Source organism: Aquarana catesbeiana, linkage group LG09 (genome assembly GCF_042186555.1).
Source record: "Aquarana catesbeiana isolate 2022-GZ linkage group LG09, ASM4218655v1, whole genome shotgun sequence".
In the NCBI taxonomy this organism is placed as follows: domain Eukaryota; kingdom Metazoa; phylum Chordata; class Amphibia; order Anura; family Ranidae; genus Aquarana; species Aquarana catesbeiana.
Window position 1 is genome coordinate 211,132,596 of NC_133332.1, and position 26,628 is coordinate 211,159,223.

Genomic DNA, 26,628 nt, shown 5'->3' on the forward strand with positions numbered 1-26,628 from the left:
CAGAGAGCCTCCTCCTTAAAATCAGGGTCCCAAGAGAGCCCCCCCAATTACATCAGGGTCCCCAGAGAGCCTCCCCTCCCCTTGGGGACCCCTGCAGAGACTCGGGGCTATGGGCCCCAGATTCAGGGCTATAGCCCCAAAAGCCACCCCCTAGCGACACCACTGACTTCCACCTTGTATTCTGTGACAGAAGAACAAGAAGAGCTAACCTAGTACTCAACACCCTAAAAAAACATATGTCTGTGCCCTCACCAATCACTGCACCATGCTGATTGATATTTTAGCTTGAACAGGGTCACTGCATTCCAAAGTCCATTGTATCATTTCATAGTTTTTTTTCCTGCACTGCTAGAATGTTTTTAGTAGCTGTTTTAGAATGTCCTAGAATACACTACAGAAAAAAATTGAAAAAAGTTATGTTATATGGCTATTTTGAATTCAAACTGGGCTTAGTGTAATTCCCAAGGCAATGAATTGTTAATGTTATCTTGAGCGAAATTTGTAACGTAATAAGTATAATTACCTTTTTTCCTTTTCAGGAACAACGTGTGTTTCTTTTATACCGACACATAAGGCCAGGTTATCTTCTTTAGAAGATTTCCTCTTTTCCTAAATAAAATGCATAGCTTCAATAGAATTGTAGAAGACAGACAGGCAGGCAGGCATTGCAATTGGAAGAGGCAAAATGAAGCACTATTGGAACAGATTCTTGCAGATATTACCCTTTCCTTTATTTAGCAGCTTCACTGCATATAAATAGTAATTAACATGTATAAACTCTCCCTAAACCATTTGATCATGACAGGATAAGGTAATAACATTTTTTAAGTTGACAATGGGAACTCTGACCGCTGCAGATGCCCCCTTGTCGGGCAGTCATGAATTTTCCTGAATAGTCATTTTAGTTGTTTTCAAATAAGGACAGTGACTTGGGTGCCTACACAGGGTCTAAACGCACACGCTTGGCCAATACAACCATACATGTTTATTGCACGATAAGCTGTGACTGCTGAATCTTTCAACTGGCAACTCATCTTTACAGAAAAACTGGGATGGTTAATCTGACATACAAGAGGAATCTACAGGGAACAAGTGCACAGCCTGCACTTAAACTATGACTTCTTTGCACAAGCTGCTGTGCTGACCGAAATGCAACAAATTTTCAGTGCAAAAATTTAAATCCAGCACACAGTACACATTTGAAATAAAATAAAAAAAAAAAATTGTTTACCATGAAAATTATTGATACAATAGTGCACTTATAATGGTTAATGGCATGATATTAGGAGTGATATACCTAAATTTAGGGTTATTTTTATTTTTTTGCACTGAGGTAGCTTTGAGAACAATCGTCAATATGCTGCAAAGAATTGCAATAAAACATGTGTGAAGGTGTGCTATAACATATGCACACATGTATGTGGCCTAATTGTTAAGGTTCATTTATTTAGGATGTGATTATGTTTATTGGAGGGGATTTTTTTTTTACTAGGGGTTAAAAACAATTCAACTAAATATACACTTTATAGACCAAACACTTAATTTACTCTCTTTTGCATGCAGGCTTTAAGCTGTGACTATCTCAAAGGGGCCCCACTGTCCTTGTTAGATTTTTAATTCACATGATATTTTGAAGACTAGAATAGAAGGCATGAAGATAATCTGTTACTGAATAAGTAAAGCTCTAGATATGTTAGAACAGAGCTATAGTTCTCAGGATGTATAGAAAGGCAGCAGGTGGCTAAACCCACAAGACTCTATCAAAAATGTAAATATACATACATTTCTGTAAGAATATAAAATAATATCCCAATCAGTTTGTTTGGTTAACTACAAGATACAAGATACAAGCAAGAGGTTATTAAGGTCTTTGATTACTAGCACCTTTTACAGGGGAGTTTCTAAAACAGTTTCACATGTAAACCAGAACAATCTGCATATTTGCAAGAGCCACAGTGATTTATTATAATGTATGTGAATGCATAATGGCTATACATAATAGATGCAAAGCAGGGGTTGGCGTTTGCCACGTTACCTGTGAGTGATTACCAAGATCCTCCCTCAACATAAGAAACTCCTGACACAGATTAGTAAGAGGGCTCTGGAGTGATCCCATCACTGGCTTGCTCTTTGCAGATAAAGGATTGCTCTCATCTCCTCTATCTGTAATGCATAATGTACATTATTACCACCTTGTTCAGCTCCACGGAGTCATGCAGGTTAATATTTTTATCCATGCGATAGTGCTGGTGATAAATCCTCTGACAAAAAACATTAATCATTATAACTGTATTCTGAACTCTGATTTATGTGGTTAAATAGTCAGCCATCCAAATCTTTTTTCAGCATCTTCTCTTTCTGACGCTGATTGGATTAGGGTCTGAATTTTTATCCAATCAAAAAGTGAGGGGCTGAGATCCAGAATGGTGCAGCAAAAAACAATAGAAAGATCGTTCTTGTTAAAAATAAACTTAAGATGGGATTTTAACAATGAAAAATAATAATAATGTCCTGTGTTTTTCAACAAACTTTACTATCATTATGGATAATTCTAGTATGTACATTCACTAGTTCTAAATAAAATCTTTCTGAAGTATACTTGAGATGAACTTTAAAGGACAACTCTACTTTTAGAGAATTTGTTGTCCTTAAATTGTTACCCCACCCTCTTTTATGTGTCAGCCACCCCCCCCCCCAAATATCCTCATTCTGCTCCCAAGATCTTTTTTTTTTTTTTTTTATCAAAAAGGTTTTGTTGAACATTTGTATAATTTCCAACAACGACCAATGCACAAGTTACAAATACAGATTCTTTGTGTTCATTAACAGATATACAGATTTGTTACAATTGGCCTTATAACCGAACGCATTACTCCATACAATTGTAGTTCACCTCTCCCAAGTTCCACCCCCACAACCTGTTTTGTTCATAATATGTATGCTGTCTTGCATCCCCTCATCCCATTTAAGGAGACTGCAGGAGTCTGGACATCACAAGTTCTCTTGGGCTTAAACCTTTTGTGTCTAGCCATCTTGACCATATACGTTCAAACCTACCCGGGCATCCCCTATGTTGGTATATGTATTTTTCCATAATTAGGGTTTTTCCCATGTGTGCTATCCAGGAATTGCTAGTAGGTGGCAAGGTGGATTTCCAACCCATTAGGATGAGCTTCCTGGCCTGGAATAGTGCCCTGGAGAATGCGACTCTGATTAATTCGTGAGGGATCACCTCCTCCAGAACTCCCAATATGCAACACAAAGGATCAGTGGGAACTTTTGTCTGAAATACCCCATTGAGTGTACCAACTACTTCATTCCAGTACCGATGGAGCTTCGGGCAGCGCCATAGGAGGTGAATAAGGTCCCCGTCATGTTGTCGACAACGGCAACACAAAGGATCCGCCACCCTGCCCATCCTATGCAATTTTTTCGGGGTATAGTGCACCCTCAGTATTATGTACAATTGGGAGACTTTTTATGCGACATTAAGGGAGCTTGTGGGTATGGATTGTAGGGCTTCTTCCCATTGTTCCCTTCTAATTTGACCAAGGTCCCTTTCCCAAACCGACACTGCCTTACATGGATAGGCCCGCAAGTGTCTCACTAATAGCATCTGATAGCATTGGGATATAATCCCCTTAGTTACACTGCTGTTCTGCAGCACATGGAACACCGGGGTGGAAGACAATGTCCATTCCCCAGCATTCCCCTGCGCAGCAACAGCATGCCTCAACTGAAGGTATGGGTAAAGCATGGTATCTGGTAAGTTAAATTTAGCTTGTAGTTCTATGAAGGTGAGCAGTTTACCTTCCCTAAATATGTGGGAGAGCAACTTCACACCGTGAGCACGCCATCTAGGCCCTTATTATAATTTTTCCAACTCAATATACGTGCGATTACCCCATATTGGGCTGAATTCCATAAATCCTTGTACCCAATGGAGATGTCTGACCTTATTCCATATTTTCTGTACGAGTGACAGCGTTGGGGTCTGTTTGTTGGACTTCGCAAACAGTTGAGCCTCTAGGCCCATAGGGATGGTCTCCACTCCAGAGGCAGTCAGCATTAGCTGGGCTGCTGAACACGTCGGATCTTGAGACATTGAGCCGACCAGTTGTTGCAATTGGGCCGCTATATAATACAACCGGGGGTTGGGGATTGCCAGCCGTCTGTTGTCTTTAGATTGCTGCAACTGCTCCAGCCTAATTCTAGGAGGCTTGGTATTCCATAACAATCGATGAAAGAGGGTGTTTACTATTCTGAAAATTTTAAGATGTATCACTACTGGTGTATTGTGTAAGAAGTATAACAACTGGGGCATTAAAATCATTTTAATGAAGTTGGCCTTGCCTGCCAGCAACATTGTTAAGTTGTTCCAAGTATTTATTTTGTCTCGAAAGTGGGACAGTAATGGATATATGTTTAGGGAGCAGTAGTCTCCAAGCCTGGGTGCAACTTGTACGCCCAGATACTTGAAACTAGTAACCAGAGGGATAGGACAATGGTCAGGGAGTACAACCTCTCGGTCCTTATCCAGCATCATCAGAGCTGACTTGGATCAGTTTATGGTCAACCCAGAGTAGTGACCGAACTGTTTTATTATGGACATCACCCCTGATAGTGAATGACTCGGGTCTCCCAGAAAGAGTAACATGTCGTCTGCATATAGCATTATTTTTTCTTTCAGGGTTCCATATTGGAACCTCTTGATCTGTGTACTGTCTCTTATCATGGCTGCCAGTGGCTTTATTGCAATTGCGAAGAGCAAAGGGGATAGTGGGCAACCTTGCCTTGTCCCCCTGCCCAGGGCAAAGGCTGGTGATACTCTATCTGCTATTCTGATGTTGGCCTGAGGGGATGCATACAGCAATTTAACCCAAGCTACAAATCGTTCCCCGAAGCCAAATGTATCTAATACTGCCCATAAATATCTCCAGCTATGCTATCAAATGCTTTATTGGCATCGAGAGACAACAGAGCCCTTTGACCCCCGTTATCTGCTTGTATTTGCATGTTTAAGAACAATCTCCTCAAGTTTGTAGCCGTGGATTTTTGTGGCATAAAGCCAACCTGATCTTGGTGTATAATGGAGGAGATAATCCCGTTGACCCGAAGTGCCAGGACCTTGGCAAGGATCTTTACATCACTTTGAAGTAATGAAATAGGTCTGTAGGAGCCAGGGTCAACCGGATCCTTCCCCGGTTTAAGAAGTAAAATTACATTTGCTCTTGCCATAGAGTAAGGGAGCTTACCTGCTTCCAGGCAAGCATTAAAAATCTTTAACAGTTCTGGAAGTATCTGTTCCCCATATTGATTAAATACCTCCATAGGGAGGCCATCTTCTCCCGATGCCTTACAGGTAGGAAAAGAGCAGGCCTCAATCTGAAGCTCCTCCAGGGTTATCAGAGCATCCAATTGTAGTTTAGCTTCAGCAGACAGTAATGGTAAATCAACTTTGGACATATATGCGGTCAGGTCTGCATCCGAGTAAGCATCCCTCGATCTGTATAGGTCTCCATAAAAGGATGCCAGCTCGGATATAACGACCTCTGGAGAATTAACTACTTTACCATTAGCTGCACGAATAGCACCAATGGCCGGTGACTGTTGTTGAGATCGTGCAATTTTAGCAATTAGGCGGCCCGTCTTTTCCCCCTCCTCGTAAAACGCCAACTTTGTAAAAAATCTCCTTCGCTCCACAGTGGAGGATCTCAGACGGTCCAAGGAATCCTGGGCCGACATCCATTCCACCCTTGCAGAGTCAGTGGGATCAGTTACATATCCCAAGATCTTTATTGTGTTGCAATACCTAGGGATGCACAGCTTTTACAGAAAGAATCCCAGCTAATTCTGCACATGGATGCATGGATGCAGCTCAGTAAGATGAGGGAATGGGGAAGAGTTGGGGGGGGCTTTTACCAAAAGTGAAATTGTCCCTGCATGCATCTTGCATTTAACAGTCAATAGATTTGGTTTAACCGCTAAGTGGCTTTTATGTTTTTTTCATTCTAGCATCTTTGACACGTTTCTGTCTTGCTAGATGCTAAATAAATCCTTGTGTTTGGCAGTATCTTTTTTTCTGAAAGACCCTAAGCCTGCAGAGCTACAGTTGGAATACATATGGAAGTTAGCGCGCTAATAAAGAAATAGTTTAAATAAGTGAAAGAAAAGCTGTGGCTCAAAGTGAGATACACACCAAAGCAAAAATAAACAAAAGAAGCCACGCTAATAGGTGAAAACGTATAAATAAATGAACATTCAGTGAGTAGCCACAATTTAATGTGAACTCAGTAGTGAATGATATGTATACAATCAATAAATCACCACAATAATACAAAAGCAATCTGTGAATCACCACAATTAAATCTGAACTTAATTATAACTAATACATAACAGAGTCCCTCAGTTGCAAGTGAGATGTGAAAAATCGTGAATATTCAGACTGATTGACCAGCTTCTGAACACCACAACACACTAGTGAACCTCCACCACATAAAATGCATGCTTACCAGAGGCAAGCTTAATCGTGCTTGCGGCTATCAACCCATCCAGGGCCTTTATCCAGGATTTGTTGAATTGCCAGCACACAATGAATCCTCAGTAGATATTAGGCAGATTAACCTCACATCCAGACAAGGGCAATATGATGTTCACTGGTCTTAAACATGAGCCAGGCAGGTACACCCAAAAGCGAAAAAACTCACCATAGTGTAAAATGTAACACAAAAGGCACCTTTTCTGTTTTTTGTTTCCTTTTATAGGTAGGAGTTTCTATGGATGGCTTTTGGATAACCCATTACCATCTAATAGTTGTGCTTTTGTTCGGGCCTCTTTCTCCGATATCCTGTTGTTAGTGTGTCAGCCTGCTATTGTGACTAAGCCCTCAATACAGTAGTAACTGACGGTTTGATAGGTAATGTATTCGGGGTGGATATACCAATACACTAATAGTTACCAACTGACCCTTAGAGATTGATCTGGGTAGACCTTTTTAACTGTTTTTATTATTTGGTTAAATCTTTCCTTTTTAATAAGGTTAGTACTGGAGTAAGGGGTGATGTGCCAGTCTCCTATATGGAGTTTTGAGATCCGCCACCTGAGACTCAGATCGAGGTGTGGCTCTTCCTGTGTACTATTTAGCGTGATGAGTCAGTCAGTCACCCGTGCCCCAGGACGATGTCAGTTTATGAGGAAACGCTCGTCGGGAGGAGTGGTGTGCTGACGTCACCACGTTGTGATCCCGGGAGGACGGGTGTTCGCTAGCCAGCTGGCTGGTTTTACGATTGATGTTACTTTTTAACATTTTTCATGTAAGTGCAACCTTTAATATAAAAATAACCTGTGTGTTACATTTTATACTATGGCAAGTTTTTTTACTTTTTGGGTGTACCACCCTGGCTCATGTTTAAGACCAGCAAACATCATATTGCCCTGGTCCGCATGTGTGGGTGATCTGCCTAATATCTACTGAGGATTCATTGTGTGCTGACAATTCAACAAATTCTGGATAAAGGCCCTGGCTGGGTTGATAGCCGCAAGCAAGATTAAGCTTGCCTCTGGTAAGCACGCGTTTTATGTGCTGGAGGTTCACTAGTCTGTCGTCCCACCAAGAAGGTACAGTGAAAGGATTATAGAATCAGACTGCAATGGCTCATATAAAATTCATATGAAAAGTGCAAACCAAAAAAGAACCATAAAAACAAGATGCACACATATGGAATTGTACATTTAAGCAGGCACATCATGACTGTTGTGAAGGATCTGTCTTTCGGATCTCGTTCATGGTGTCCAGGCAAGGCAGAGGTTTAACACTGTTCCTTATCAATGGAATCATAAATCTCTTTCTCTGCTTGTTAAAATACAGCACTTTCACCTAATGGTACTTTACTTGTACAACCCCAATTCCAAAAAAGTTTCCATATTTTATTCACAATACAAATTAGAAAACATAGAAAATGTTTAAAATAAAAATAAAAAATTAAGAAAAAAAATAAGGTAAATTTGAAATTGATGGCAGCAACACGTTTTAAATAAGTTGGGACAGGGCAACAAAAAGCTGGCAAAGTAAGCGGTACTAACAAGGAAGAGCTGGAAGAACATTTTGCAACTAAATAGGTTCATTTGTAACAGGTCAGTAACATGACTGGGTAAAAAATAAGCATCTTAGACAGACAGTGTCTCAGAAGTAAAAATGGGCAGAGGTTCACCAATTCAGAATAATGCTCCTCAATGTAAAATTGCAAAGACTTTAAATATATCATCTTCTAGAGTATATAATATCATCAAAAGATTCCAGGAAAGGGACAAGGCTGAAACACAATATTGGATGCCCATGGTCTTCAGCCCTCAGACGGTATTGTATTAAATACAGGCATGATTCTGTGATGGATTATCACTCTATGAGCTCAGGAATACTTCCAAATATCACTGGCTGTGAACACAGTTCTCTGTGCCATCCAAGAATGAAAGGTAAAGCTCCATCATGCAAAGAAGAAGCCATATCTGAACATAATCCAGAAATACCGCCTTCTTCTTTGGGCCAAAGCTCATTTAAAATGGTCTGTTCTGTTGCAACGTGAAAAACTGTTCTGGGGTCAGACAAATCGAATTTACACATTCTTTTTGGCAACCATGGACGCCGCATCCTCCGGACTAAATAGGAGAGGAACCATCCAGCTTATTATCAGCGTCTGCATTAGTAAGTATGGAATGCGCAGTTTGCACATCGGGAAAAGCACCATCAATGTTGCAAGACATATCCAGGTTTTAGAGCAGCATATGCTCCCTTTCAGACGAAGTCTTTTTTCAGGATAAGCCTTGCATATTTCAGTAGGACAATGCATCTATGATAACAGCATGGCTTCGTAGTAGACAATTCCAGGTGCTTAACTGGCCTGCCTGCAGTCCAGAAATTTCACCAAATGAAAATATTTGCTGCATCTCGAAATGAAAAATATGACAAAGAAGACCCAGGACTGTTGAGCATTGAGAATCCTATATCATGAAAGAATGTGACAACATTCCTCTCCCAAAATTTCAGCAACTAGCTCTTCAGTTCCCAGATGTTTACAGAGTGTTGTTAAAAGAAGAGGGGATGCTACACCATGGTAAACGTGGCCCTGTCCCATCTTCTTTGAGATGTATTGTTGTCATCAGTTTCAAAATACCTTTTTTTCCCTTAAAAAGGTGCATTTTCTCAGTTTAAACATTTTAACTGCATCCTGTTTTTATGTAGATTTTATAGCTTTTTTTGTAATTGGAAAGGTATTTTCCAATTCATAAAACAGCAAATCTGCCACTTCATTGATCATGCACATGTGTAGCATGTGAAACGGTCATAGGATTTAGTCTGCTTTTTTTTAACCACCTGGAACTACAAATAAGGGACCACTAGTGCAAAACTATTGTGATTCATTTGGTATGGAATAAAAATCACATTAAAAAGTATACCGGTGTTATTATTATTATTATTTAAAGTACTTATATCCTCACACATGGTAGACTGACAGCAGATCTATATAACAGGCATCTCCAGTTTAATTCCCAACTGCTCCTAAAGCTCCAAATCCTTGAGCACCCTACCTATAATAGAATACCAAATACAGCATGCATGGTCACGTTACGCTTCCTCGATAACCAGTGGGCATGATTCTCACTTAGGCACATTTATAGCACTTACTGGATCGCACTGGTTACCTAGTTACATAATATACTGTATATATGGAAAAAGACACAGGACCATCTAGTGCAACCTATGTCTGCATCACTTTGTTTTCTAAATAGATAGATATCTATATATCTATATCTATATCTATAGATATAGATATAGATATAGATATAGATATATAGATATATATATATATATATATATATATATATACAGTGGGGCAAAAAAGTATTTAGTTAGACACCAATTGTGCAAGTTCTCCCACTTAAAAAGATGAGAGAGGCCTGTAATTGTCATCATAGGTATACCTCAACTATGACAAACAAAATGTGGAAACAAATCCAGACAATCAACATTGTCTGATTTTTGAAAGAATTTATTTGCAAATTATGGTGGAAAATAAGTATTTGGTCACCTACAAACAAGCAAGATTTCTGTCTCTCACAGACCTGTATCTTCTTCTTTAACCACTTACCAACCGGCCCATAGCCGAATGACGGCTGCAGGGCGGTTGGATAACTCTGGGTGGACGTACTATGACGTCCTCCCAGAATTCCCCTCTCGCGCGCCCCCTGGGGCGCGCACCCGAACACATCCGTGACCGCCGGGTCCGGAGGACCCGGCGCATCACAGATCCCGGTAAATGGCCGCTGATCGCGGCCGTTTACCATGTGATCGCGCCGTCATTTGATCACATGTAAACAGACCGGCGTCATCTGATGACGCCGGTTCCTCTCCTCCCCCTCTCCTCCCCGCCTGTGTACCGATCGGTACACAGTGAGCGGGGAGGGGGATGGATGGATGTCTGCAGCGCTGTGGGCTGTATGTGTAGTGCCCACAGCGCTGCACAGAGACATCCAGGCATCCATCCATCCATGCTCAGCCATCCCCACTACACTGCAATGCTGAGCAATACTCTGCAACACCCCCACAATACTCTGCAATACCCCCACAATACTCTGCAATACCCCCACAATACTCTGCAATGCTGTGCAATACTCTGCAACACCCCCACAATACTCTGCAACACCCCCACAATACTCTGCAATGCTGTGAAATACTCTGCAATACCCCCACAATACTCTGCAATACCCCCACAATACTCTGCAATACCCCCACAATACTCTGCAATACCCCCACAATACTCTGCAATGCTGTGCAGTACTCTGCAATGCCCCTGCCATACTCTGCAATGCCCCCACAATACTCTGCAATGCTGTGCAATACTCTGCAATTCCCCCGCAATACTCTGCAATGCCCCCGCCATACTCTGCAATGCCCCCGCCATACCCTGCCATGCCCCCGCCATACTCTGCCATGCCCCCGCCATACTCTGCCATGCCCCGCCATACCCCGCCATACTCCGCAATACCCCGCCATACTCCGCAATACCCCGCCATACTCTGCCATACCCTGCAATACCCCGCCATACTCCACAATACCCCGCCATACTCCGCCATACTCTGCCATGCTCTGCAATACCCCGCCATACTCCGCAATACCCCGCCATACTCCGCAATACCCCGCCATACTCCGCAATACCCCGCCATGTAAGTGCGCATTTACTATTTATATGCTGGGATACCTGTTGCAAAAGACTTGTTGCGCTATGATATACATTCTGCTTCTTTGGTATATTAATCTAAGGAGATTTCTCTTGAACTGAGGATCGTCTTCTTCATATAAATATGGATACCCAAGAACGTTGATTGTTACAAGGCTCATTTTATTTAGATATCTGGTGAGTTTGTATTTCTCTCACACGAGTGATGGTGGAGCACGAATAACGATTACTTGTCACTGCACATCTTATTCCGCTTCCACGTTTGAATTTGTCCTGAGGACTTTCTCTTTTTTTCCATGATCCACTGTATTGATCTAATGTTGAATATTACTATCCACTAAACAAAGACACCAGAAGGCCTCATGCACATGGCTGTTCAGGGCTATATACTGCCCAGATCAGCATATTTGTGCAACAGCTAGGGCCAGGTGTTTGTGATCAGCTGAGGCAGCTCAGACTTGACAAATAATGACAGACTGACATAGTCCATGGCTGTTCTCATGTACTCACCTGGCCGTACCTGCCACACAAATACGCTGATCTGATTAGTGTATGGCCCTGGATAGCCATGTGAATTAGGCCCAAGAGAATTTTTTTAAATGGTATTATTGGTTCTAATATTGTGCAAGAGAATTTGTGGAAGTAAGCATTATTATCATCCTGCTACATGGGGGGATGTAATCGGCAGCCCAGGCTAGACAGACCAAGCCAAACTTTTTTACCATTGGCTCCTCCTTTTGTAAGGAGAGCACTCTGTTGGTTGTGTCAAGGGGTGTAACTAGGCATCAGTGGTATCTTCTGGAAGTTCTAGAAGTTCTTGGAGGGAGGGAACAAAGCCAGCCTACAGCCTCCAATAACTGGCAAAAATGGGTGACCTCTTATATCTCCATGGCCCCCCAATCATTGAAACATGTCTTTATACAGCAGCTCCTTCAAAATATCAATCTTTTCTTGGTCAAAAGCCTTGTAATTTGGCTCTGTGGTAAGAGTCCTCTTGATCATCTCTCTAAGTGTTCCTTTTGTTCCCAAAGGGGCTATGTTGGGCTATGAACTGGTACAACATCATTTCTATTGAAAAAACAATCTGGGCTCCCATTGGCCTTCTGCACCTTAAAAAAAGCTCTCCTTTTATCCCAGAAAGTCTGTGCCTCTTCTATCCTCTCCTATTTCTGTCCCTCGTTCCTCGCTTCCTTTTGTTCTTCTTTCCTCATCTTCTGTCCATCTCTCCACTTCTCCTTCTCTTCTCTAGCTCTCCTCTTCTTAAACATGCTCCACTTTTCAGATTTCATTATGGTAGCACAAAGAATTTCTGAAAGTTGGATCGAACTTTCACAAAGTCATAAACTCACAGTAAGCACTGTCGCTCATTCAAAGGTCTGAGAAGACTAGGGGCCCCAGAGACCCTTTATATAGCCCCTGATTCCAGGGACCTTTCAGGAAACTTAACCAATAGACCAAAAATAAATAAATAAAAAAACCTGCATTCTCAGCCTGCCATTCCGTGGATTGCATTTTTGGTTATCTTTCATCTATTAAAAATCAAAGGTTTTAAAGTGAGGCTTTGGCCCCATTTTATAATTTGATATAAAAGTTCTGCCAAACAGCAGATGCCAAAAAAGCATGCTGTCAACTTTATCCACCAGATAAAGAGGTTAAAGGGGTTATTGCTTCAGCCAGCTACTGACCACCTTTTCTTCTGACCAAAGAGTTTTTTGTCCCAATAATTGCTGGTTGCTAAGTAGTCACTGTTTTATGACATTTTTCAAGGTAGACTGAAAAGCATATGTAATGGAAGAGGTTCATGTTTTAAAAAATGATTGTGCTATGTGTGATACTGATTCTGTTAGAGTTTAATTTAACCATGCACCTTTAAGACCCTCCAAATGATTGCACAACCTGGCCACCGCCACCATTCAGCATTGATTGCTGTGCACATGTTTTTTTGTTTTTTTTTGCTGACAATAATTAAAAAATGTACAGGTGTAGGTGGCTGGGTAGTGGCATGGGAGATCCCCTTGTTGCAGCCTTATGGGGGAGAGATTGGTGAACTCCTGTCTTTCTAACAGTCCTTTACCTTGTTTTGTTGGAAGACTATATATCATCTGCTGTTCTTGTGTAGACCTGGTCTGATTGTCATTTGGAAGTACAGGAATAGTATGGTGGATGTCTGGACCATCTGCTGTTGGGTTGCCTTTAGCATTTTGTAGCCTAAGGAAAACAAATGTAACATTTCATCTGAAATAAAAAAAAAGTTTTTCTTGATTTCTGAAATAAAAAACTGATGATTAGAACTTTCTGTGGGCTGTACCAAAGAAACCTTAAAAATCTCCAAATGTCATTGTGTTTAATTGTCCTGGCTATGGGAAATTTGGTAATATGCACATTAGCAGCTTTTTGACTCCTACTGAAATTTAACTTATTTTATGCCAACTACATGTTTCAGGATTCTCGTTCTGGTGTCAAAGATATGTTACTGCCACACAAAGGAAAGGTGAAATATTTCCAGTGGAGTTACTGACAGTAATAAACATCAGTACAGGTGGTAACCGATCCCCACTCAATCCCACACTAAAAACACAATTCTGGGTGTAGTTAAGCCTTGAAGAAAAGGTTTCCTGGATTTCATGCTGTTCTTTTGGCCATGTGAATGTAGCCCAATAGTCATCAAATTAGTGCTATAAAAATATATATTACACATTTTTAAATTCTTCCTCTTTTGGGGCAGTACTGTTTTTTTTAATACAAAATACAGCAGGGTTTGGATTTTGTTTACTTTTACACAAAAGTGAAAGAATGAGAGACACCCTCTCCGGGCCCCATTAAAGAACAGGATTTTTTTTTTGTACTTTTCTCTGAATCCATTAAAAAACACAGGATTCTTGAACAACTGGGTTATAATGCAGTTTAATAGTAAATTGTGTGTATGATCAACAACAATGGCCATGCACACTGGGGGATGGAACCTCAACTGAAGCTCCCCTTAATGGACTCCAAGAAGAAAATTTACAGTGAGGGACACAGGATTCTTTCACAACTGGGATTTCCAAAAGCAACTGAGGGGTGGGGTACAAATCAATGCAGGCCCAACAACAAAATAAGGAACTGTATGTAATAAATCCACTTGATATGAACAGAAGACCAGGTGGCAGACCTACAAACCTGGTGTAGCACCCTGGGATTTAGTCAGGGAACTCCTCACCAAATTCCTTGTCACTAGTAGCTACTGTAGTTAATTACTAGGGATCCATTGACTCCTCCCTAAGTTTGGCCTGGTTGTACTTCCCTTTTCTACCACCAGGTGGCCGGGGTATCTCAGCCAATGGGCAGGGATTTTGTTGAATCCCTTGACCTGCTGGGAGAGCCTATATATTCAGGTGAGGTCAGGTGATCCAGGTTCTTGTGTGCCACCCAGACGGACGTGTGTCGTCTGCCCTGGGGCTGCTAGGCCGGAGATTGGACCTATCCCGGGGGCATCAGGCTGCCAGGCTGTGTGAGGGTCTATCCAGGGCAGGGCACGGTTGGGACTGAGGTTTGCAGGGCAACCAAAAGTGACGGTTCTGCCGGCTGGAGAACCTGTCGTGGTTGGAGTTAGAAGGGAAGCTGTCACCACTAAGGGACCAATCACCTTTACCAGGGACCACAGTGAGTAACTGAAGCAATTACCGGAGCAGTATTCCCACCGAATGGGCACAGTGGAGAATCTGGAAACGTCAGGCGGTGATCAAGTCAGGGACCCAACCAGCGGAGGTGACACTTGCAGAGCAGTCTTGTTTGCCAAGCTAGGGACCGAGCCGGTCAACAGGGGTGAAGCTTGAAGGTATCCGAAGTGCAAAGCTAGGGACCTAGCATGGAAGCGTGGGTGATGCTTGAGGGAGATACCACCGCAAAATCCTTGAGGAGCTCATGGGATTCAGAGTTAGTGAATCAGAGGGTCCAGTGAGAGACCAGGGGCTCAAGGGGCTGAAGAACTACAAGGAGAAGTTGTAGTACAGCTGAGAGAACTGTTACTTTGAGTTAGGAACTGTTTAAGTACTGTTGCCATAGGAGACAGCAATCCTGCATGTGCAGAAGTGACACCTTGCTGGGGCCTTTCCCTGTACAGCTGTTCTCCTGTTAAGGTCTCGGAGTCTGCCATTTGAAATTGCAACTACTTAAGGGTGTCCTGGCCCTAACCCTCTTTACCTTGCAAAATATAAAAAGGACTGTCAAAGAAATAAAACCTCTTTTACATCCAAGAAGTGCCTGGTGCCCAATGCCTTTTACCACCTTTGCACCCACTATGCCTCACAACCCATCACATATTGAAGGATGTCAGCTATCTTTGGTCTTGAAGGTTTTTATTAGGCCGGAAGAGGTCAGAGACAATGCTACACTGGAAAACCGAAGCCTGATGCTGAAATGGCCAAGAAGTATTTGTCCCTCATGGAGTGAGCTTTGATGGGACAAGCCCTATGCTTGAGACCATGACCTGGAACAATGGTCTGACGGATCCACCCAGGAGACTAGCAAAAAACCAGAGCATGCTGGTCATGGGAGAAATTATACCCAGGTTTGGCGTACAGATTTTTTCAGCCTCTTTGTTTACAGTGTTCAGTTCTCCTGTAGGCAGCAGTTTATAACCAGTTACCCAAGAATTTTGTGTCCCCCAATAAACAAGAGAGAGTTCTCCTGTGTGTCATTTTTGAGAAGACAAAGAATATTTGCTGAGCAAAAAACATATATGCCCCTCTAACATTTGCTGCATTTACTGTAGAACCTCTTCTGCTATGCCCCTGAAAAATAAAAAGAGGAGGTAACAAGCTTACATACTGCTTTGTATCTTCTGCTTGTGGATCCTCCATAATATGATCATCTACAGACAGATCAGAAATGGCAGACTCAGTGTCTTGATGCAGATGCTCTCTAGACAGGGTGGAATTGTGCAGTGTGCTATCCACTGCTTGATTACTGGGGACCCAAAGATTTCCCTGTTCTGAAACCTAAAAGGAGAAAATAATTTAAGCATTGTAATTTGCAAATGACTGATTCATGGCTTACATTTTAACCAAATGATAGAACATATGTATTAAAACTGATGTGATACAAACATATTAATGTTGCCAAAAACAACAAAAAATGTGCTTTTATCTTTTTAGCTGCAACAGATAAGGCCTCATGCACACTGAACGCTTTTTTCAGCTGCTCCTAGGGGCATCCAGTTTTTTTTCCTACGTCTAAACACTCCTGCATGTTAGCCTATGTGTCTATGCACACATAAGCTTTTAGAGGAATTTAGAAGCAGAGGCAAACCCATTGCCAGTGCCTCCAGGAGCAGCAGAGTTTTGGCAGAAAAAACGCTTGACACTTCTGAAATGCGTGTAAACGCACTTTAATGCTAGGTACATTTCGCTCTTGAGCATTAATTAATTTCGGTGGCAAGAATAATTTATTATTTGAGCCAATTAAATGAATTAACACCCAAGCACTTGACACCTGTAAATGTGCTTAAACGTGTTACCGTGTTACCTGACATGTGTCAGGCATTTTTTCTGCAAAAACGCTGTTGCCAGGAGGAAATGCTTCTAGGAGAGTTGGTAAAACATTCTATGTGCATGAGGCCTTAAACTGTTACTAAACCCAGGATCCTACATTTCCTATATCTGCTCTGTCACAGTACACAGAACATGGAAATTCAATTATTTTAGTAAATATAAACTGCTAAATTACCTCTCATTAGCAATATATAGCAGTCTTGTGATTTCTGTGAGTGTCTGGTTAAAGCTTGTAGGAAGAGTTTTCATTCTGCACCAACTGTCCTATCAGGATGCTGGACCCCTGACCCTCTATCTCAGGCATGTCCAAAGTCCGGCCCGCGGGCCAATCGCGGCCCGCGGTCCGGTTTCGGACGGCCCGCCTGGTAATTTTGACATATATATCTTTTGTGGCCCCCAACGAATCCCCGAGCGCCGGGGGCCATAAAAGATAGATATGCTGGCTGCCTTGGAGGGGGCGGGACAAGCGCCGTACAGGATACAGGAGAATTTCCTGTTTACACGGCGTCCTGTGTAAAAGGAAGTCCCGTCTCCTGCGCTGCCATTGGACAATTGTTTTGTCCATCATAGGAGGCGGGACTTTCAATTAAAGAGGCCGCCGTGTAAACAGGAATTTCTCCTGTATATCTGTTGGCGCTCGTCCCGCCCCCTCCCTGTCTCCTCCAAGGCTGCAGATGGACATGAATCAGGCTGCACTGACAGCAATGGTGAGTCTGCATTCATGTCAATGTGGTGGGGGCTGCCGTATTTATGTCAATGTGGTGGGGGCTGCATTCATGTCAATGTGGGGGCTGCATTCATGTGAATGTGGTGGGGGCTGCATTCATGTCAATACGGTGGGGGCTGCATTCATGTCAATACGGTGGGGGCTGCATTCATGTCAATACGGTGGGGGCTGCATTCATGTCAATACGGTGGGGGCTGCATTCATGTCAATACGGTGGGGGCTGCATTCATGTGAATGTGGTGGGGGCTGCATTCATGTCAATACGGTGGGGGCTGCATTCATGTGAATGTGGTGGGGGCTGCATTCATGTCAATACGGTGGGGGCTGCATTCATGTCAATACGGTGGGGGCTGCATTCATGTCAATACGGTGGGGGCTGCATTCATGTCAATACGGTGGGGGCTGCATTCATGTCAATACGGTGGGGGCTGCATTCATGTCAATACGGTGGGGGCTGCATTCATGTCAATGTGGTGGGGGCTGCATTCATGTCAATACGGTGGGGGCTGCATTCATGTCAATACGGTGGGGGCTGCATTCATGTCAATACGGTGGGGGCTGCATTCATGTCAATACGGTGGGGGCTGCATTCATGTCAATACGGTGGGGGCTGCATTCATGTCAATACGGTGGGGGCTGCATTCATGTCAATACGGTGGGGGCTGCATTCATGTCAATACGGTGGGGGCTGCATTCATGTGAATGTGGTGGGGGCTGCATTCATGTCAATACGGTGGGGGCTGCATTCATGTCAATACGGTGGGGGCTGCATTCATGTGAATGTGGTGGGGGCTGCATTCATGTCAATACGGTGGGGGCTGCATTCATGTCAATACGGTGGGGGCTGCATTCATGTCAATACGGTGGGGGCTGCATTCATGTCAATACGGTGGGGGCTGCATTCATGTCAATACGGTGGGGGCTGCATTCATGTCAATGTGGTGGGGGCTGCATTCATGTCAATACGGTGGGGGCTGCATTCATGTCAATACGGTGGGGGCTGCATTCATGTCAATACGGTGGGGGCTGCATTCATGTCAATACGGTGGGGGCTGCATTCATGTCAATACGGTGGGGGCTGCATTCATGTCAATGTGGTGGGGGCTGCATTCATGTCAATACGGTGGGGGCTGCATTCATGTCAATACGGTGGGGGCTGCATTCATGTCAATACGGTGGGGGCTGCATTCATGTCAATACGGTGGGGGCTGCATTCATGTGAATGTGGTGGGGGCTGCATTCATGTGAATGTGGTGGGGGCTGCATTCATGTCAATACGGTGGGGGCTGCATTCATGTCAATATGGTGGGGGCTGCATTCATGTCAATACGGTGGGGGCTGCATTCATGTTAATGTGGTGGGGGCTGCATTCATGTCAATACGGTGGGGGCTGCATTCATGTCAATACGGTGGGGGCTGCATTCATGTCAATACGGTGGGGGCTGCATTCATGTCAATACAGTGGGGGCCACATTCATGGCAATGGAGTGGGGGCCGCAGATGGGCACTGATTAGGCTGCATTGATGGGCACTGACCCTTATTTTGCTTCACAGTTCTTTATTTAAAATTTAAGATTTTTTTTCCTGAAACTTCATTTTTAAAGTGAAGGTGCATGTTATAAGCAGATTAAATCCGGTATATCCAAATAACACGCCCAAGCTCATCTATTCACCACACACAGCACAAAGGCAAGAGAATTCTTGTTGGGCCGTGTATTAGTGCTCGGATGGACACACTTAGACCAAATTTTAATGGTTTAAGAATGTCAGGCAAAATGGTCGGCCCTCAAGCATGTTCTATTCATCAAATCTGGCCCTCTTGGAAAAAAGATTGGACACCCCTGCTCTATCTGGACAGTGATGATTGGCACCCTCCCAAGAAAAAAAAACTCTCTAGCAATGTACCCCAAACTGAGCATGTTCAGCCTGTCCCCTGGCTCTGTATTATCAGGAAATATATTGGGGACAGTGGAAGGAGGAGAGGATTAGAGAAGACAGAATCAAACAGCCATTTTTTTTTACACAATGCAGGTGATTAACTCCTTAGGTTCCATAGTGAGTATAACAAGCATGCTTTACTGCATACACAGACTGATTATACCGTTGTGGGTTTAGTAACACGTTAATGAAATTTTACAATGGGAATGTGGATACTAGCTTACTTTGCATTGTTTCCATATACATACGCTATACTGCAAAAGGTACTACTCGTAATGTGCACATTATAAAGGAAGTTAAACAATGACATGCAAGGTGAATTATACATGTTATCGATATCTGCTTCCTTCAAAATAAATGAGTTGTCTCAATACAATGGGTGGTAATGCATGACACAAAGCCATTAATATAACACACGAGAACTTAGAAGGAGGAATGGGTCCTCACTGAATTTCTGGCTTGTGACATTGCATGTCAGTGGTGCAATAAAACTCAAAAGGGTTTCCCTCACTATAATATATTTCCTTTCACTTTCTGTTGTGTCTAAAGAACAGGAAGTAAAGAGAAATTTCCCCTATAATGCACAATGGCAAAAAGAGGCTGACCAAGGGGTTTATTTAACCATTTCCTACGCAATCCAAAATTTAAAAAAAAAAAAAAAAAAAAGGGATTTGCTTTAGATATTACGGTTTTGGGAAAAGGGAATATCGTCACAATATCTGTCAGATTCTAATTACTGTCCATTTCCACATTTAGGAAACAGGTATGCCGACCCCCAAAAGGTTCCTTTCACACAGGTGGACCGTTCAGATCCGCCTGTCAGTTTTTTCAGGTGGCTCTGAACAGTCACTCCATACAGCTCTATGGAGCATCAGATATCAGCGGTGACATGTCCACTGATATCCGATCCGCTTCGCAAAATCCAGACGGATGGATGTCCTATTTTCCATCCGTCTGGCGGAACGGATTGGATGAAAACGGACAGGCGGTTACTCTGCACAGAGTGCAGAGACGGACTTGTCATCGGCCGGCTCAGCGGGGCTCAACGGAGAGATCCCTGCTGAGCAAGCGGAATAGTGACAACGAACAGCCCCGTGTGAAAGGGGCCTAACTCTTCACCCTTTTGTCCAAAACAAAAAAAACAAAATTGTCTGTAGTTCAGTGTGAATCTGAAACCCGTAGAACTTTGTTCCTTCAACTTTTACTTACTGTTTCAAAAAGAGATTTGATATATGTAAAAACTTAAGGCCAGGTTCACACCTATGTGAATTAGATGTTGGTTTCGCCGCATCCACTTCGCATGGCAGGAGAATGTGACTGGCTCCCTATGGAGCCGGTTCACATATCTGCGTTGCGGCTGCAGAGCGCACTGCACAAAAACACTGTGGGGTTGATTTACTAAAGGCAAAAAGACTGTGCACTTTGGAAAGTGCAGTTGCACACGGCAAGAGCAGTTGCTCCAGAGTTTAGTAAATGAGCAGAAGCTCTGCCGACTTTCTTCAACCAATCATGTGCAAGCAAAAATGCAGTTTTTTTTATTTTCCTTGCATGTGATTGGGTAAGCTTTGCAAAGTGAAGCTTAACCTCATTTACTAAGCTTTGGAGCAACTGCACTTGCAGAGTGCAACTGCACTTTCCAAGGTGCACAGTCTATTGGCCTTTAGTAAATCAACCCCTGTGTGTCTTTGGCTCAGTTTCAGGGCCAAATTCGGGCATAGATTCAGCCCTGATTCGTCCCTGAAATTGGGAACAGGGATGCACAGCGCTCCTGTGTGATCCGCAGCGGGTTATAGTGTGAACCTGGCCTAAAAGAGAAGTGTGGGAATCAAACAAAACAAACACACATACTCATCTAGATGGCTGCAGTATTGATCTGATTACCGCTGCTTCTAGACATTGAGAACTAAGCGATCAAAGACAGCTTATTGGTCAGCTTTCTGGTCTGCTCTGAGCACAAGTCACTGCTCTGCCCCTCCAGTGATCACTAGAGTGCCAGGCTGTGTGGTGGGGGTGGGAATGCCTGACTCAGGCTCTTAGCGGCGTGCTGAGGGGTGAGGCAACTTCGGGTCAGGCATCTGGGCAGATCCTGACAATATTGTCAGGATAAATCTAAACCAAAAAGGAATAATACTAAATTCTCCTATCTCAGTGCTATGAAATAATAGGTATATATCACACACCAGAGATTGATGACTGATAATAGCGGTTGACATAAAAATTAAACCATTAAAAATATCTCACAGCAGCCACTTAACATAGATAATAAATATACAGTAATGCCGCGTACACACGGTCTGACTTTTCGACTGTACGGGTACGACAGACTTTCCAGCGTACTTTCGACGGACTTTCTAACGAACGGACTTGCCTACACATGATCACACCAAAGTCCGACGGATTCGTACGTGATGACGTACACCGGACTAAAATAAGGAAGTTGATAGCCAGTAGCCAATAGCTGCCCTAGCGTCGGTTTTTCTCTGTCGGACTAGCAGGCCGACGAGCGTATTTCTGGGTCTGGCGGAGTTACGACATAAAGATTTGAAGCAAGTTCTAAATCTAAAGTCCGCCAGATTTGCGATGGGAAAAGTCAGCTGAAGGTCCAGTGAAGCCCACACATGATCGGATTGTCCGCCGGATTTGGTCCGTCGGCGTCCGTCGGACCAGTCCGGTCGAAAAGTCCGACCGTGTGTACGCGGCATAAGATGTGAGAATTATGATTCTAAAAGAAAAACTAATAACACATCAAAGCGGCACTTTTATCAGTCACGTAAAGTGTACTGACAGGTATAGAAAGTCTCTGCTGTAAATGCAAATAGCAAAGAACAGAAGGACTTCAGCAAAGTCAGTTGTAACAAGATGACTAATATCTCTGCCTGGACGATTAGGGTGTGTGTAGCCGATAAGATGAGTGCACCATTCACCATACGATAAAACACCTCTTGCTCCACACACCCCCACAAGGGGTTCCAACTTACCAGAACCCGGGGGTTAACAAGCCATGGACAACTTCCTAAGGTCCGGTCACTCCAGGGATCCTCGTATGTAAATGGTTAGAGCCACCAGCAGATTCCATATGTAGGAAAGAGACTCCACATAGTCCAATAACGTTTTTGAAAGTTTATTTATAAATTACATAAAATCATCTCTTGGCACAGTACGGATCCAATGTTAGTTATGTAGCTCAAAATCGGTTGGAAATAGGAGCTGTCAATAATCACTAACCCTGGTTACCGATCACAGCGTCAAATACTTCCTCCTTCCGGTTAGGTGGCTCCGGGCTTGGAGCGCACAGCGCTGTGACGTAGTTCCAATAGCCGTGGGGTCACGCCCTGACTAGTTTCGTCATCACGACTTTTTCGAAGGGCGTGGTCTCACGGCGCAACGCTCAATATTTATTTGAAGGGCAAGAGGTGGGAATTAGCCAATACTCCGCCCCCATCGTAGTTAACTAGAAGTATATGAGTCTGTTTGACAGGTATGTCCCTGTCAATGGTGAAATGCTCCCCGTGATCCAACCAACGTTGAGCTAAGGGCATAATATACATCCACAAATGACCCACACGTATTTATGGCAACAAAACATAATGTATAAGACTTCCACCTTTTAAAAAATAACATAAACACTTATTAGACGTATCTCATATTAAATTACTAAAATTAGCCTCCTCAACTTTGTCTTCTTAACGATGCAAAATAGTAGAAGGTAGGGGCGACATTCCATTACAACAATATTAAAAAATACAAAAAATTAAAAATATATAAAAACATTGATAAAAAAACTATGATAGAAAAAACTATGTCCAGTCACAGTTAAAAATTGGTATATACCATGTGATGGTCCTGATAAATTACAATATACTTAAATGGAGTAGACAGGAAAAGAGTGTGGAACTCTCTGAATTAAATTCAGGGGAATAATAAAGATTTCTACAACAATATTAAATTAATGTAAAAAATTATGTATAGTGATCTAGTGATTAGATCATGTATCTAAAAGTGTATCTGATCATATCAACTAGTAGATAAAAAGCCCAAGAAACCTAATCATGTATAGTACTCATAGTCACTGATAAAGCAATTTATATCAAGTTCTATGTTTAACCCTTTCGGGCTAAGTGTGTCAGTTAAAAAAATCCATTGGGTTTCCTTCTTAGATAATTCCCTTACAGTATTACCACCCCTCCATGATGGTTTGATGTGATAAATCCCCCAAAATGTGAGACCCGAAGGATCTTGCTCATGATGTTGCTTGAAATGTAGGGATACATTGTGGTCCTTAAAACCAATAGAAATGTTGTGCACATGTTCTGCAATTCTGATTTTTAGGAGACGCTTAGTGCGTCCTATGTGCATTAACCCTCAAGGGCAACGTAAGGCATATGCTACATGGGATGTATTACATGTAATAAAGTGCTTGATTGTAAATTCCCTGTTGTTAGAGGTTGAGATGAACTTCTCTATTTTCCTCATAGGTCTAGACACTTTTCTACAGGCTTTGCATTCCCTACATCCATTTTTACCAAAAAGTTGGATTCCTGCTAGGGGGATCTATTATTTTTTTAACTATAACGTCTCCAAAATTTGGGGCGTTACGGTAAATGAATTTTAGTTTCTATCGAAACAAAGGACATGCCAATGTTTGTGGAAAATATTCTCCACCTCCCTAAATTGTGAGTGAAAGGAGGATATAAAGCTCCATTCATGGTCTAAATTCTTTTCCACAGTTTGTGTATCCCTTAGGCAATATTCACGAGGAAGAGCTCTTATTTCATCAACAATGGGGTCTAAGTGTTGGGATTTATATTCTTTTTCCGCAAACCGTTTTTTTAATATCATTGCTTGTTGGTCAAAATCCTCAAGCGAAGAACAATTTCTCTTGTCTCTCATTATTTGGCCCTTAGGCACATTTCTCAGCCACAATGGATGGTGGCCACTGTGTACTGGAAGATAACTATTTCTATTGGTGGGTTTGGAAAATACCTTTGTTCATAATGTGTCATTTACTCTGAAGATATTGTATTCCAAAAAGTGTATTTGTTCAGTACTCCACTGACTTGTAAATCTGATGTTATGCGTATTATCATTTAGATGGTCGATATAGTCTTTGAGTGTGGATTCTGAACCTAAATACTTCTTTATCCTCCCATTCACCCATAAAGAGGTTGGCTATACTGGGCGCAAATTTTGCGCCCATTGCAACCCCCCACTTTTGGGTGAAAAAGTTGTGACCAAACCAGAAGTAATTATGCGAAAGACAGAAGTCTAAAACGCATTTCTTAAGGAAGATTTTCTGTCTGAACAGAAGATCCTCCCTTTTACTAAGTGCCTAGTTAAGAGCCAACAAGGCATCTTCGTGTTGAATGATAGTGTATAAACTAGTCACATCAGACCCGACTCCATTGATGAAATCTAACCATTCCGACATGGAGTCAAGATCATCTAATCCATCAGAACAAGTGGAAAGTGAACAAACACAGCCCAAAACTACAGTGATAGAACAAATTCACCAGGCCCAGAATGTTAATATTCAGGGGAAAGGGTTACAACAACAGCAGTTAAATAAAAGAAGTATTCCCACTCACCCATGGCCTGGTACCACCAGTAGGGGAGCTAGAAACCACAACAGGGTAATAGAGGAAGGAGCGGGTTAGTTAGGACACCCTACCCCCCAGTATATGATCATACATATCAGGTGCCCATTGCTAATAGATTTGAACCGTTGTGGGATCAGAATACAGTCTATGGCTACTCCTCACCATGTCCTTTTTTAGGGAGGGGTCGGGGGGGGCCAGAGGAGAGGCAGGGGCTTCCCACCTCACATGAATAGACCCCCTATTCAACATTATCCTCCGAGGACACCCACATACAAGGAAAACCAGTGGAAGGATCAATCCCACTGGGAAAGGCATCAGGTCCAACAACAAAACCCAAGGAAAAACGAACCAGGGGATGTAGAGCAGGACTTAGGGCCCAACAAAAAGAAGGAGGGAAACCGAATAGGAGGCATTTTTAATCTTAGCAATGCAACACTGACACACAAAGAAATTAACATCTTGCATCAGGGGCTGAAATGTGGTCTGAAAAGACCTCTCAGCAAATTTGATGCTTATATAGATGTACATAAATACATGCGGAAGCTTAGCATTAAAAAACATTTTTTAAATAAGAACTCAAACCCAGTCAGTATGAGCGGTTGCTCATCACTGGCGATTGACAGTGGTTTGAAAAATAAGTCCTTATTCAACCCTCCTAATAATGGATCCCATCATTTGGAGGTTTTTAAAAACTTAGTCTTGCGAGATCTCGATCAGTTAAAACCCAAAGAGAAAGTCAATCCGAGATATATCAAGGAAGGAATTGAGTCACTAGAGGCCAGGAAAGATATAATTATCAGACCTGTCGATAAGGGAGGGGGAGTGGTTATTATGCCTAAAGACTATTATACTGCTCAGTTAATAGAACTGCTGTCTGATAAGGAGACATATGAGAAATTGGATAAGGATCCAACATCTCAATATAGAGCAGAATTGGAAGCTCTGATCGATTTTGGGTATCGGTCACATATTGTTACTACTAAAGAAAAAAGATTCCTTTGTCCCAGTAGCAGTCGTATACCAACCATCTACACCCTCCCGAAAATCCACAAAGACCCAGTTAACCCCCCACCCCGATCCATAGTCAATGGGATCGACTCAGTCACCGCAAGATTAGGCCAATACTTAGATACTTTCCTACAAAAGAGTGTGGTCACAACAAAAGCATATTTGAAGGATACCAAGAGTCTTTTACAGGAATTAAAAGAAATCAACCTTACCGGGAAAGACAAAGTGTTTCTAGTCACATCTGATGTGCCTAGTTTATACACTATCATTTAACACGAAGATGCCTTGTTGGCTCTTAACTGGGCACTTAGTAAAAGGGAGGATCTTCCGTTCAGACAGAAAATCTTCTTTAGAAATGCGTTAGACTTCTGTCTTTCGCATAATTGCTTCTGGTTTGGCCTCTCCTCTGGCCCCCCTGACCCCTCCCTAAAAAAGGACGTGGTGAGGAGTAGCCATAGATTGTATTCTGATCCCACAACGGTTCAAATCTATTAGCAATGGGCACCTGATATGTATGATCATATACTGGGGGGTAGGGTGTCCTAAATAACCCGCCCCTTCCTCTATTACCCCTGTTGTGGTTTCTAGCTCCC

At 42.6% G+C, this 26,628-nt stretch overlaps 1 protein-coding gene across 4 annotated transcripts in view; it reads right to left on the bottom strand.

Moving 5' to 3' along the window:
- The window catches only part of CCDC187 (coiled-coil domain containing 187), a 141,853-nt gene that overhangs the window by 12,958 nt on the left and 102,267 nt on the right, over positions 1-26,628 (bottom strand). For all 4 annotated transcript variants that reach the window (XM_073599648.1, XM_073599646.1, XM_073599645.1 and 1 more), the window contains exons 23-26: positions 16,044-16,213; positions 13,309-13,442; positions 2,036-2,163; positions 524-609 (exon numbers count right to left, since the gene is read on the bottom strand). In XM_073599648.1, the coding sequence (XP_073455749.1) occupies positions 524-609; positions 2,036-2,163; positions 13,309-13,442; positions 16,044-16,213 (518 nt within the window). The remainder of the gene's footprint in view (positions 1-523; positions 610-2,035; positions 2,164-13,308; positions 13,443-16,043; positions 16,214-26,628) is intronic.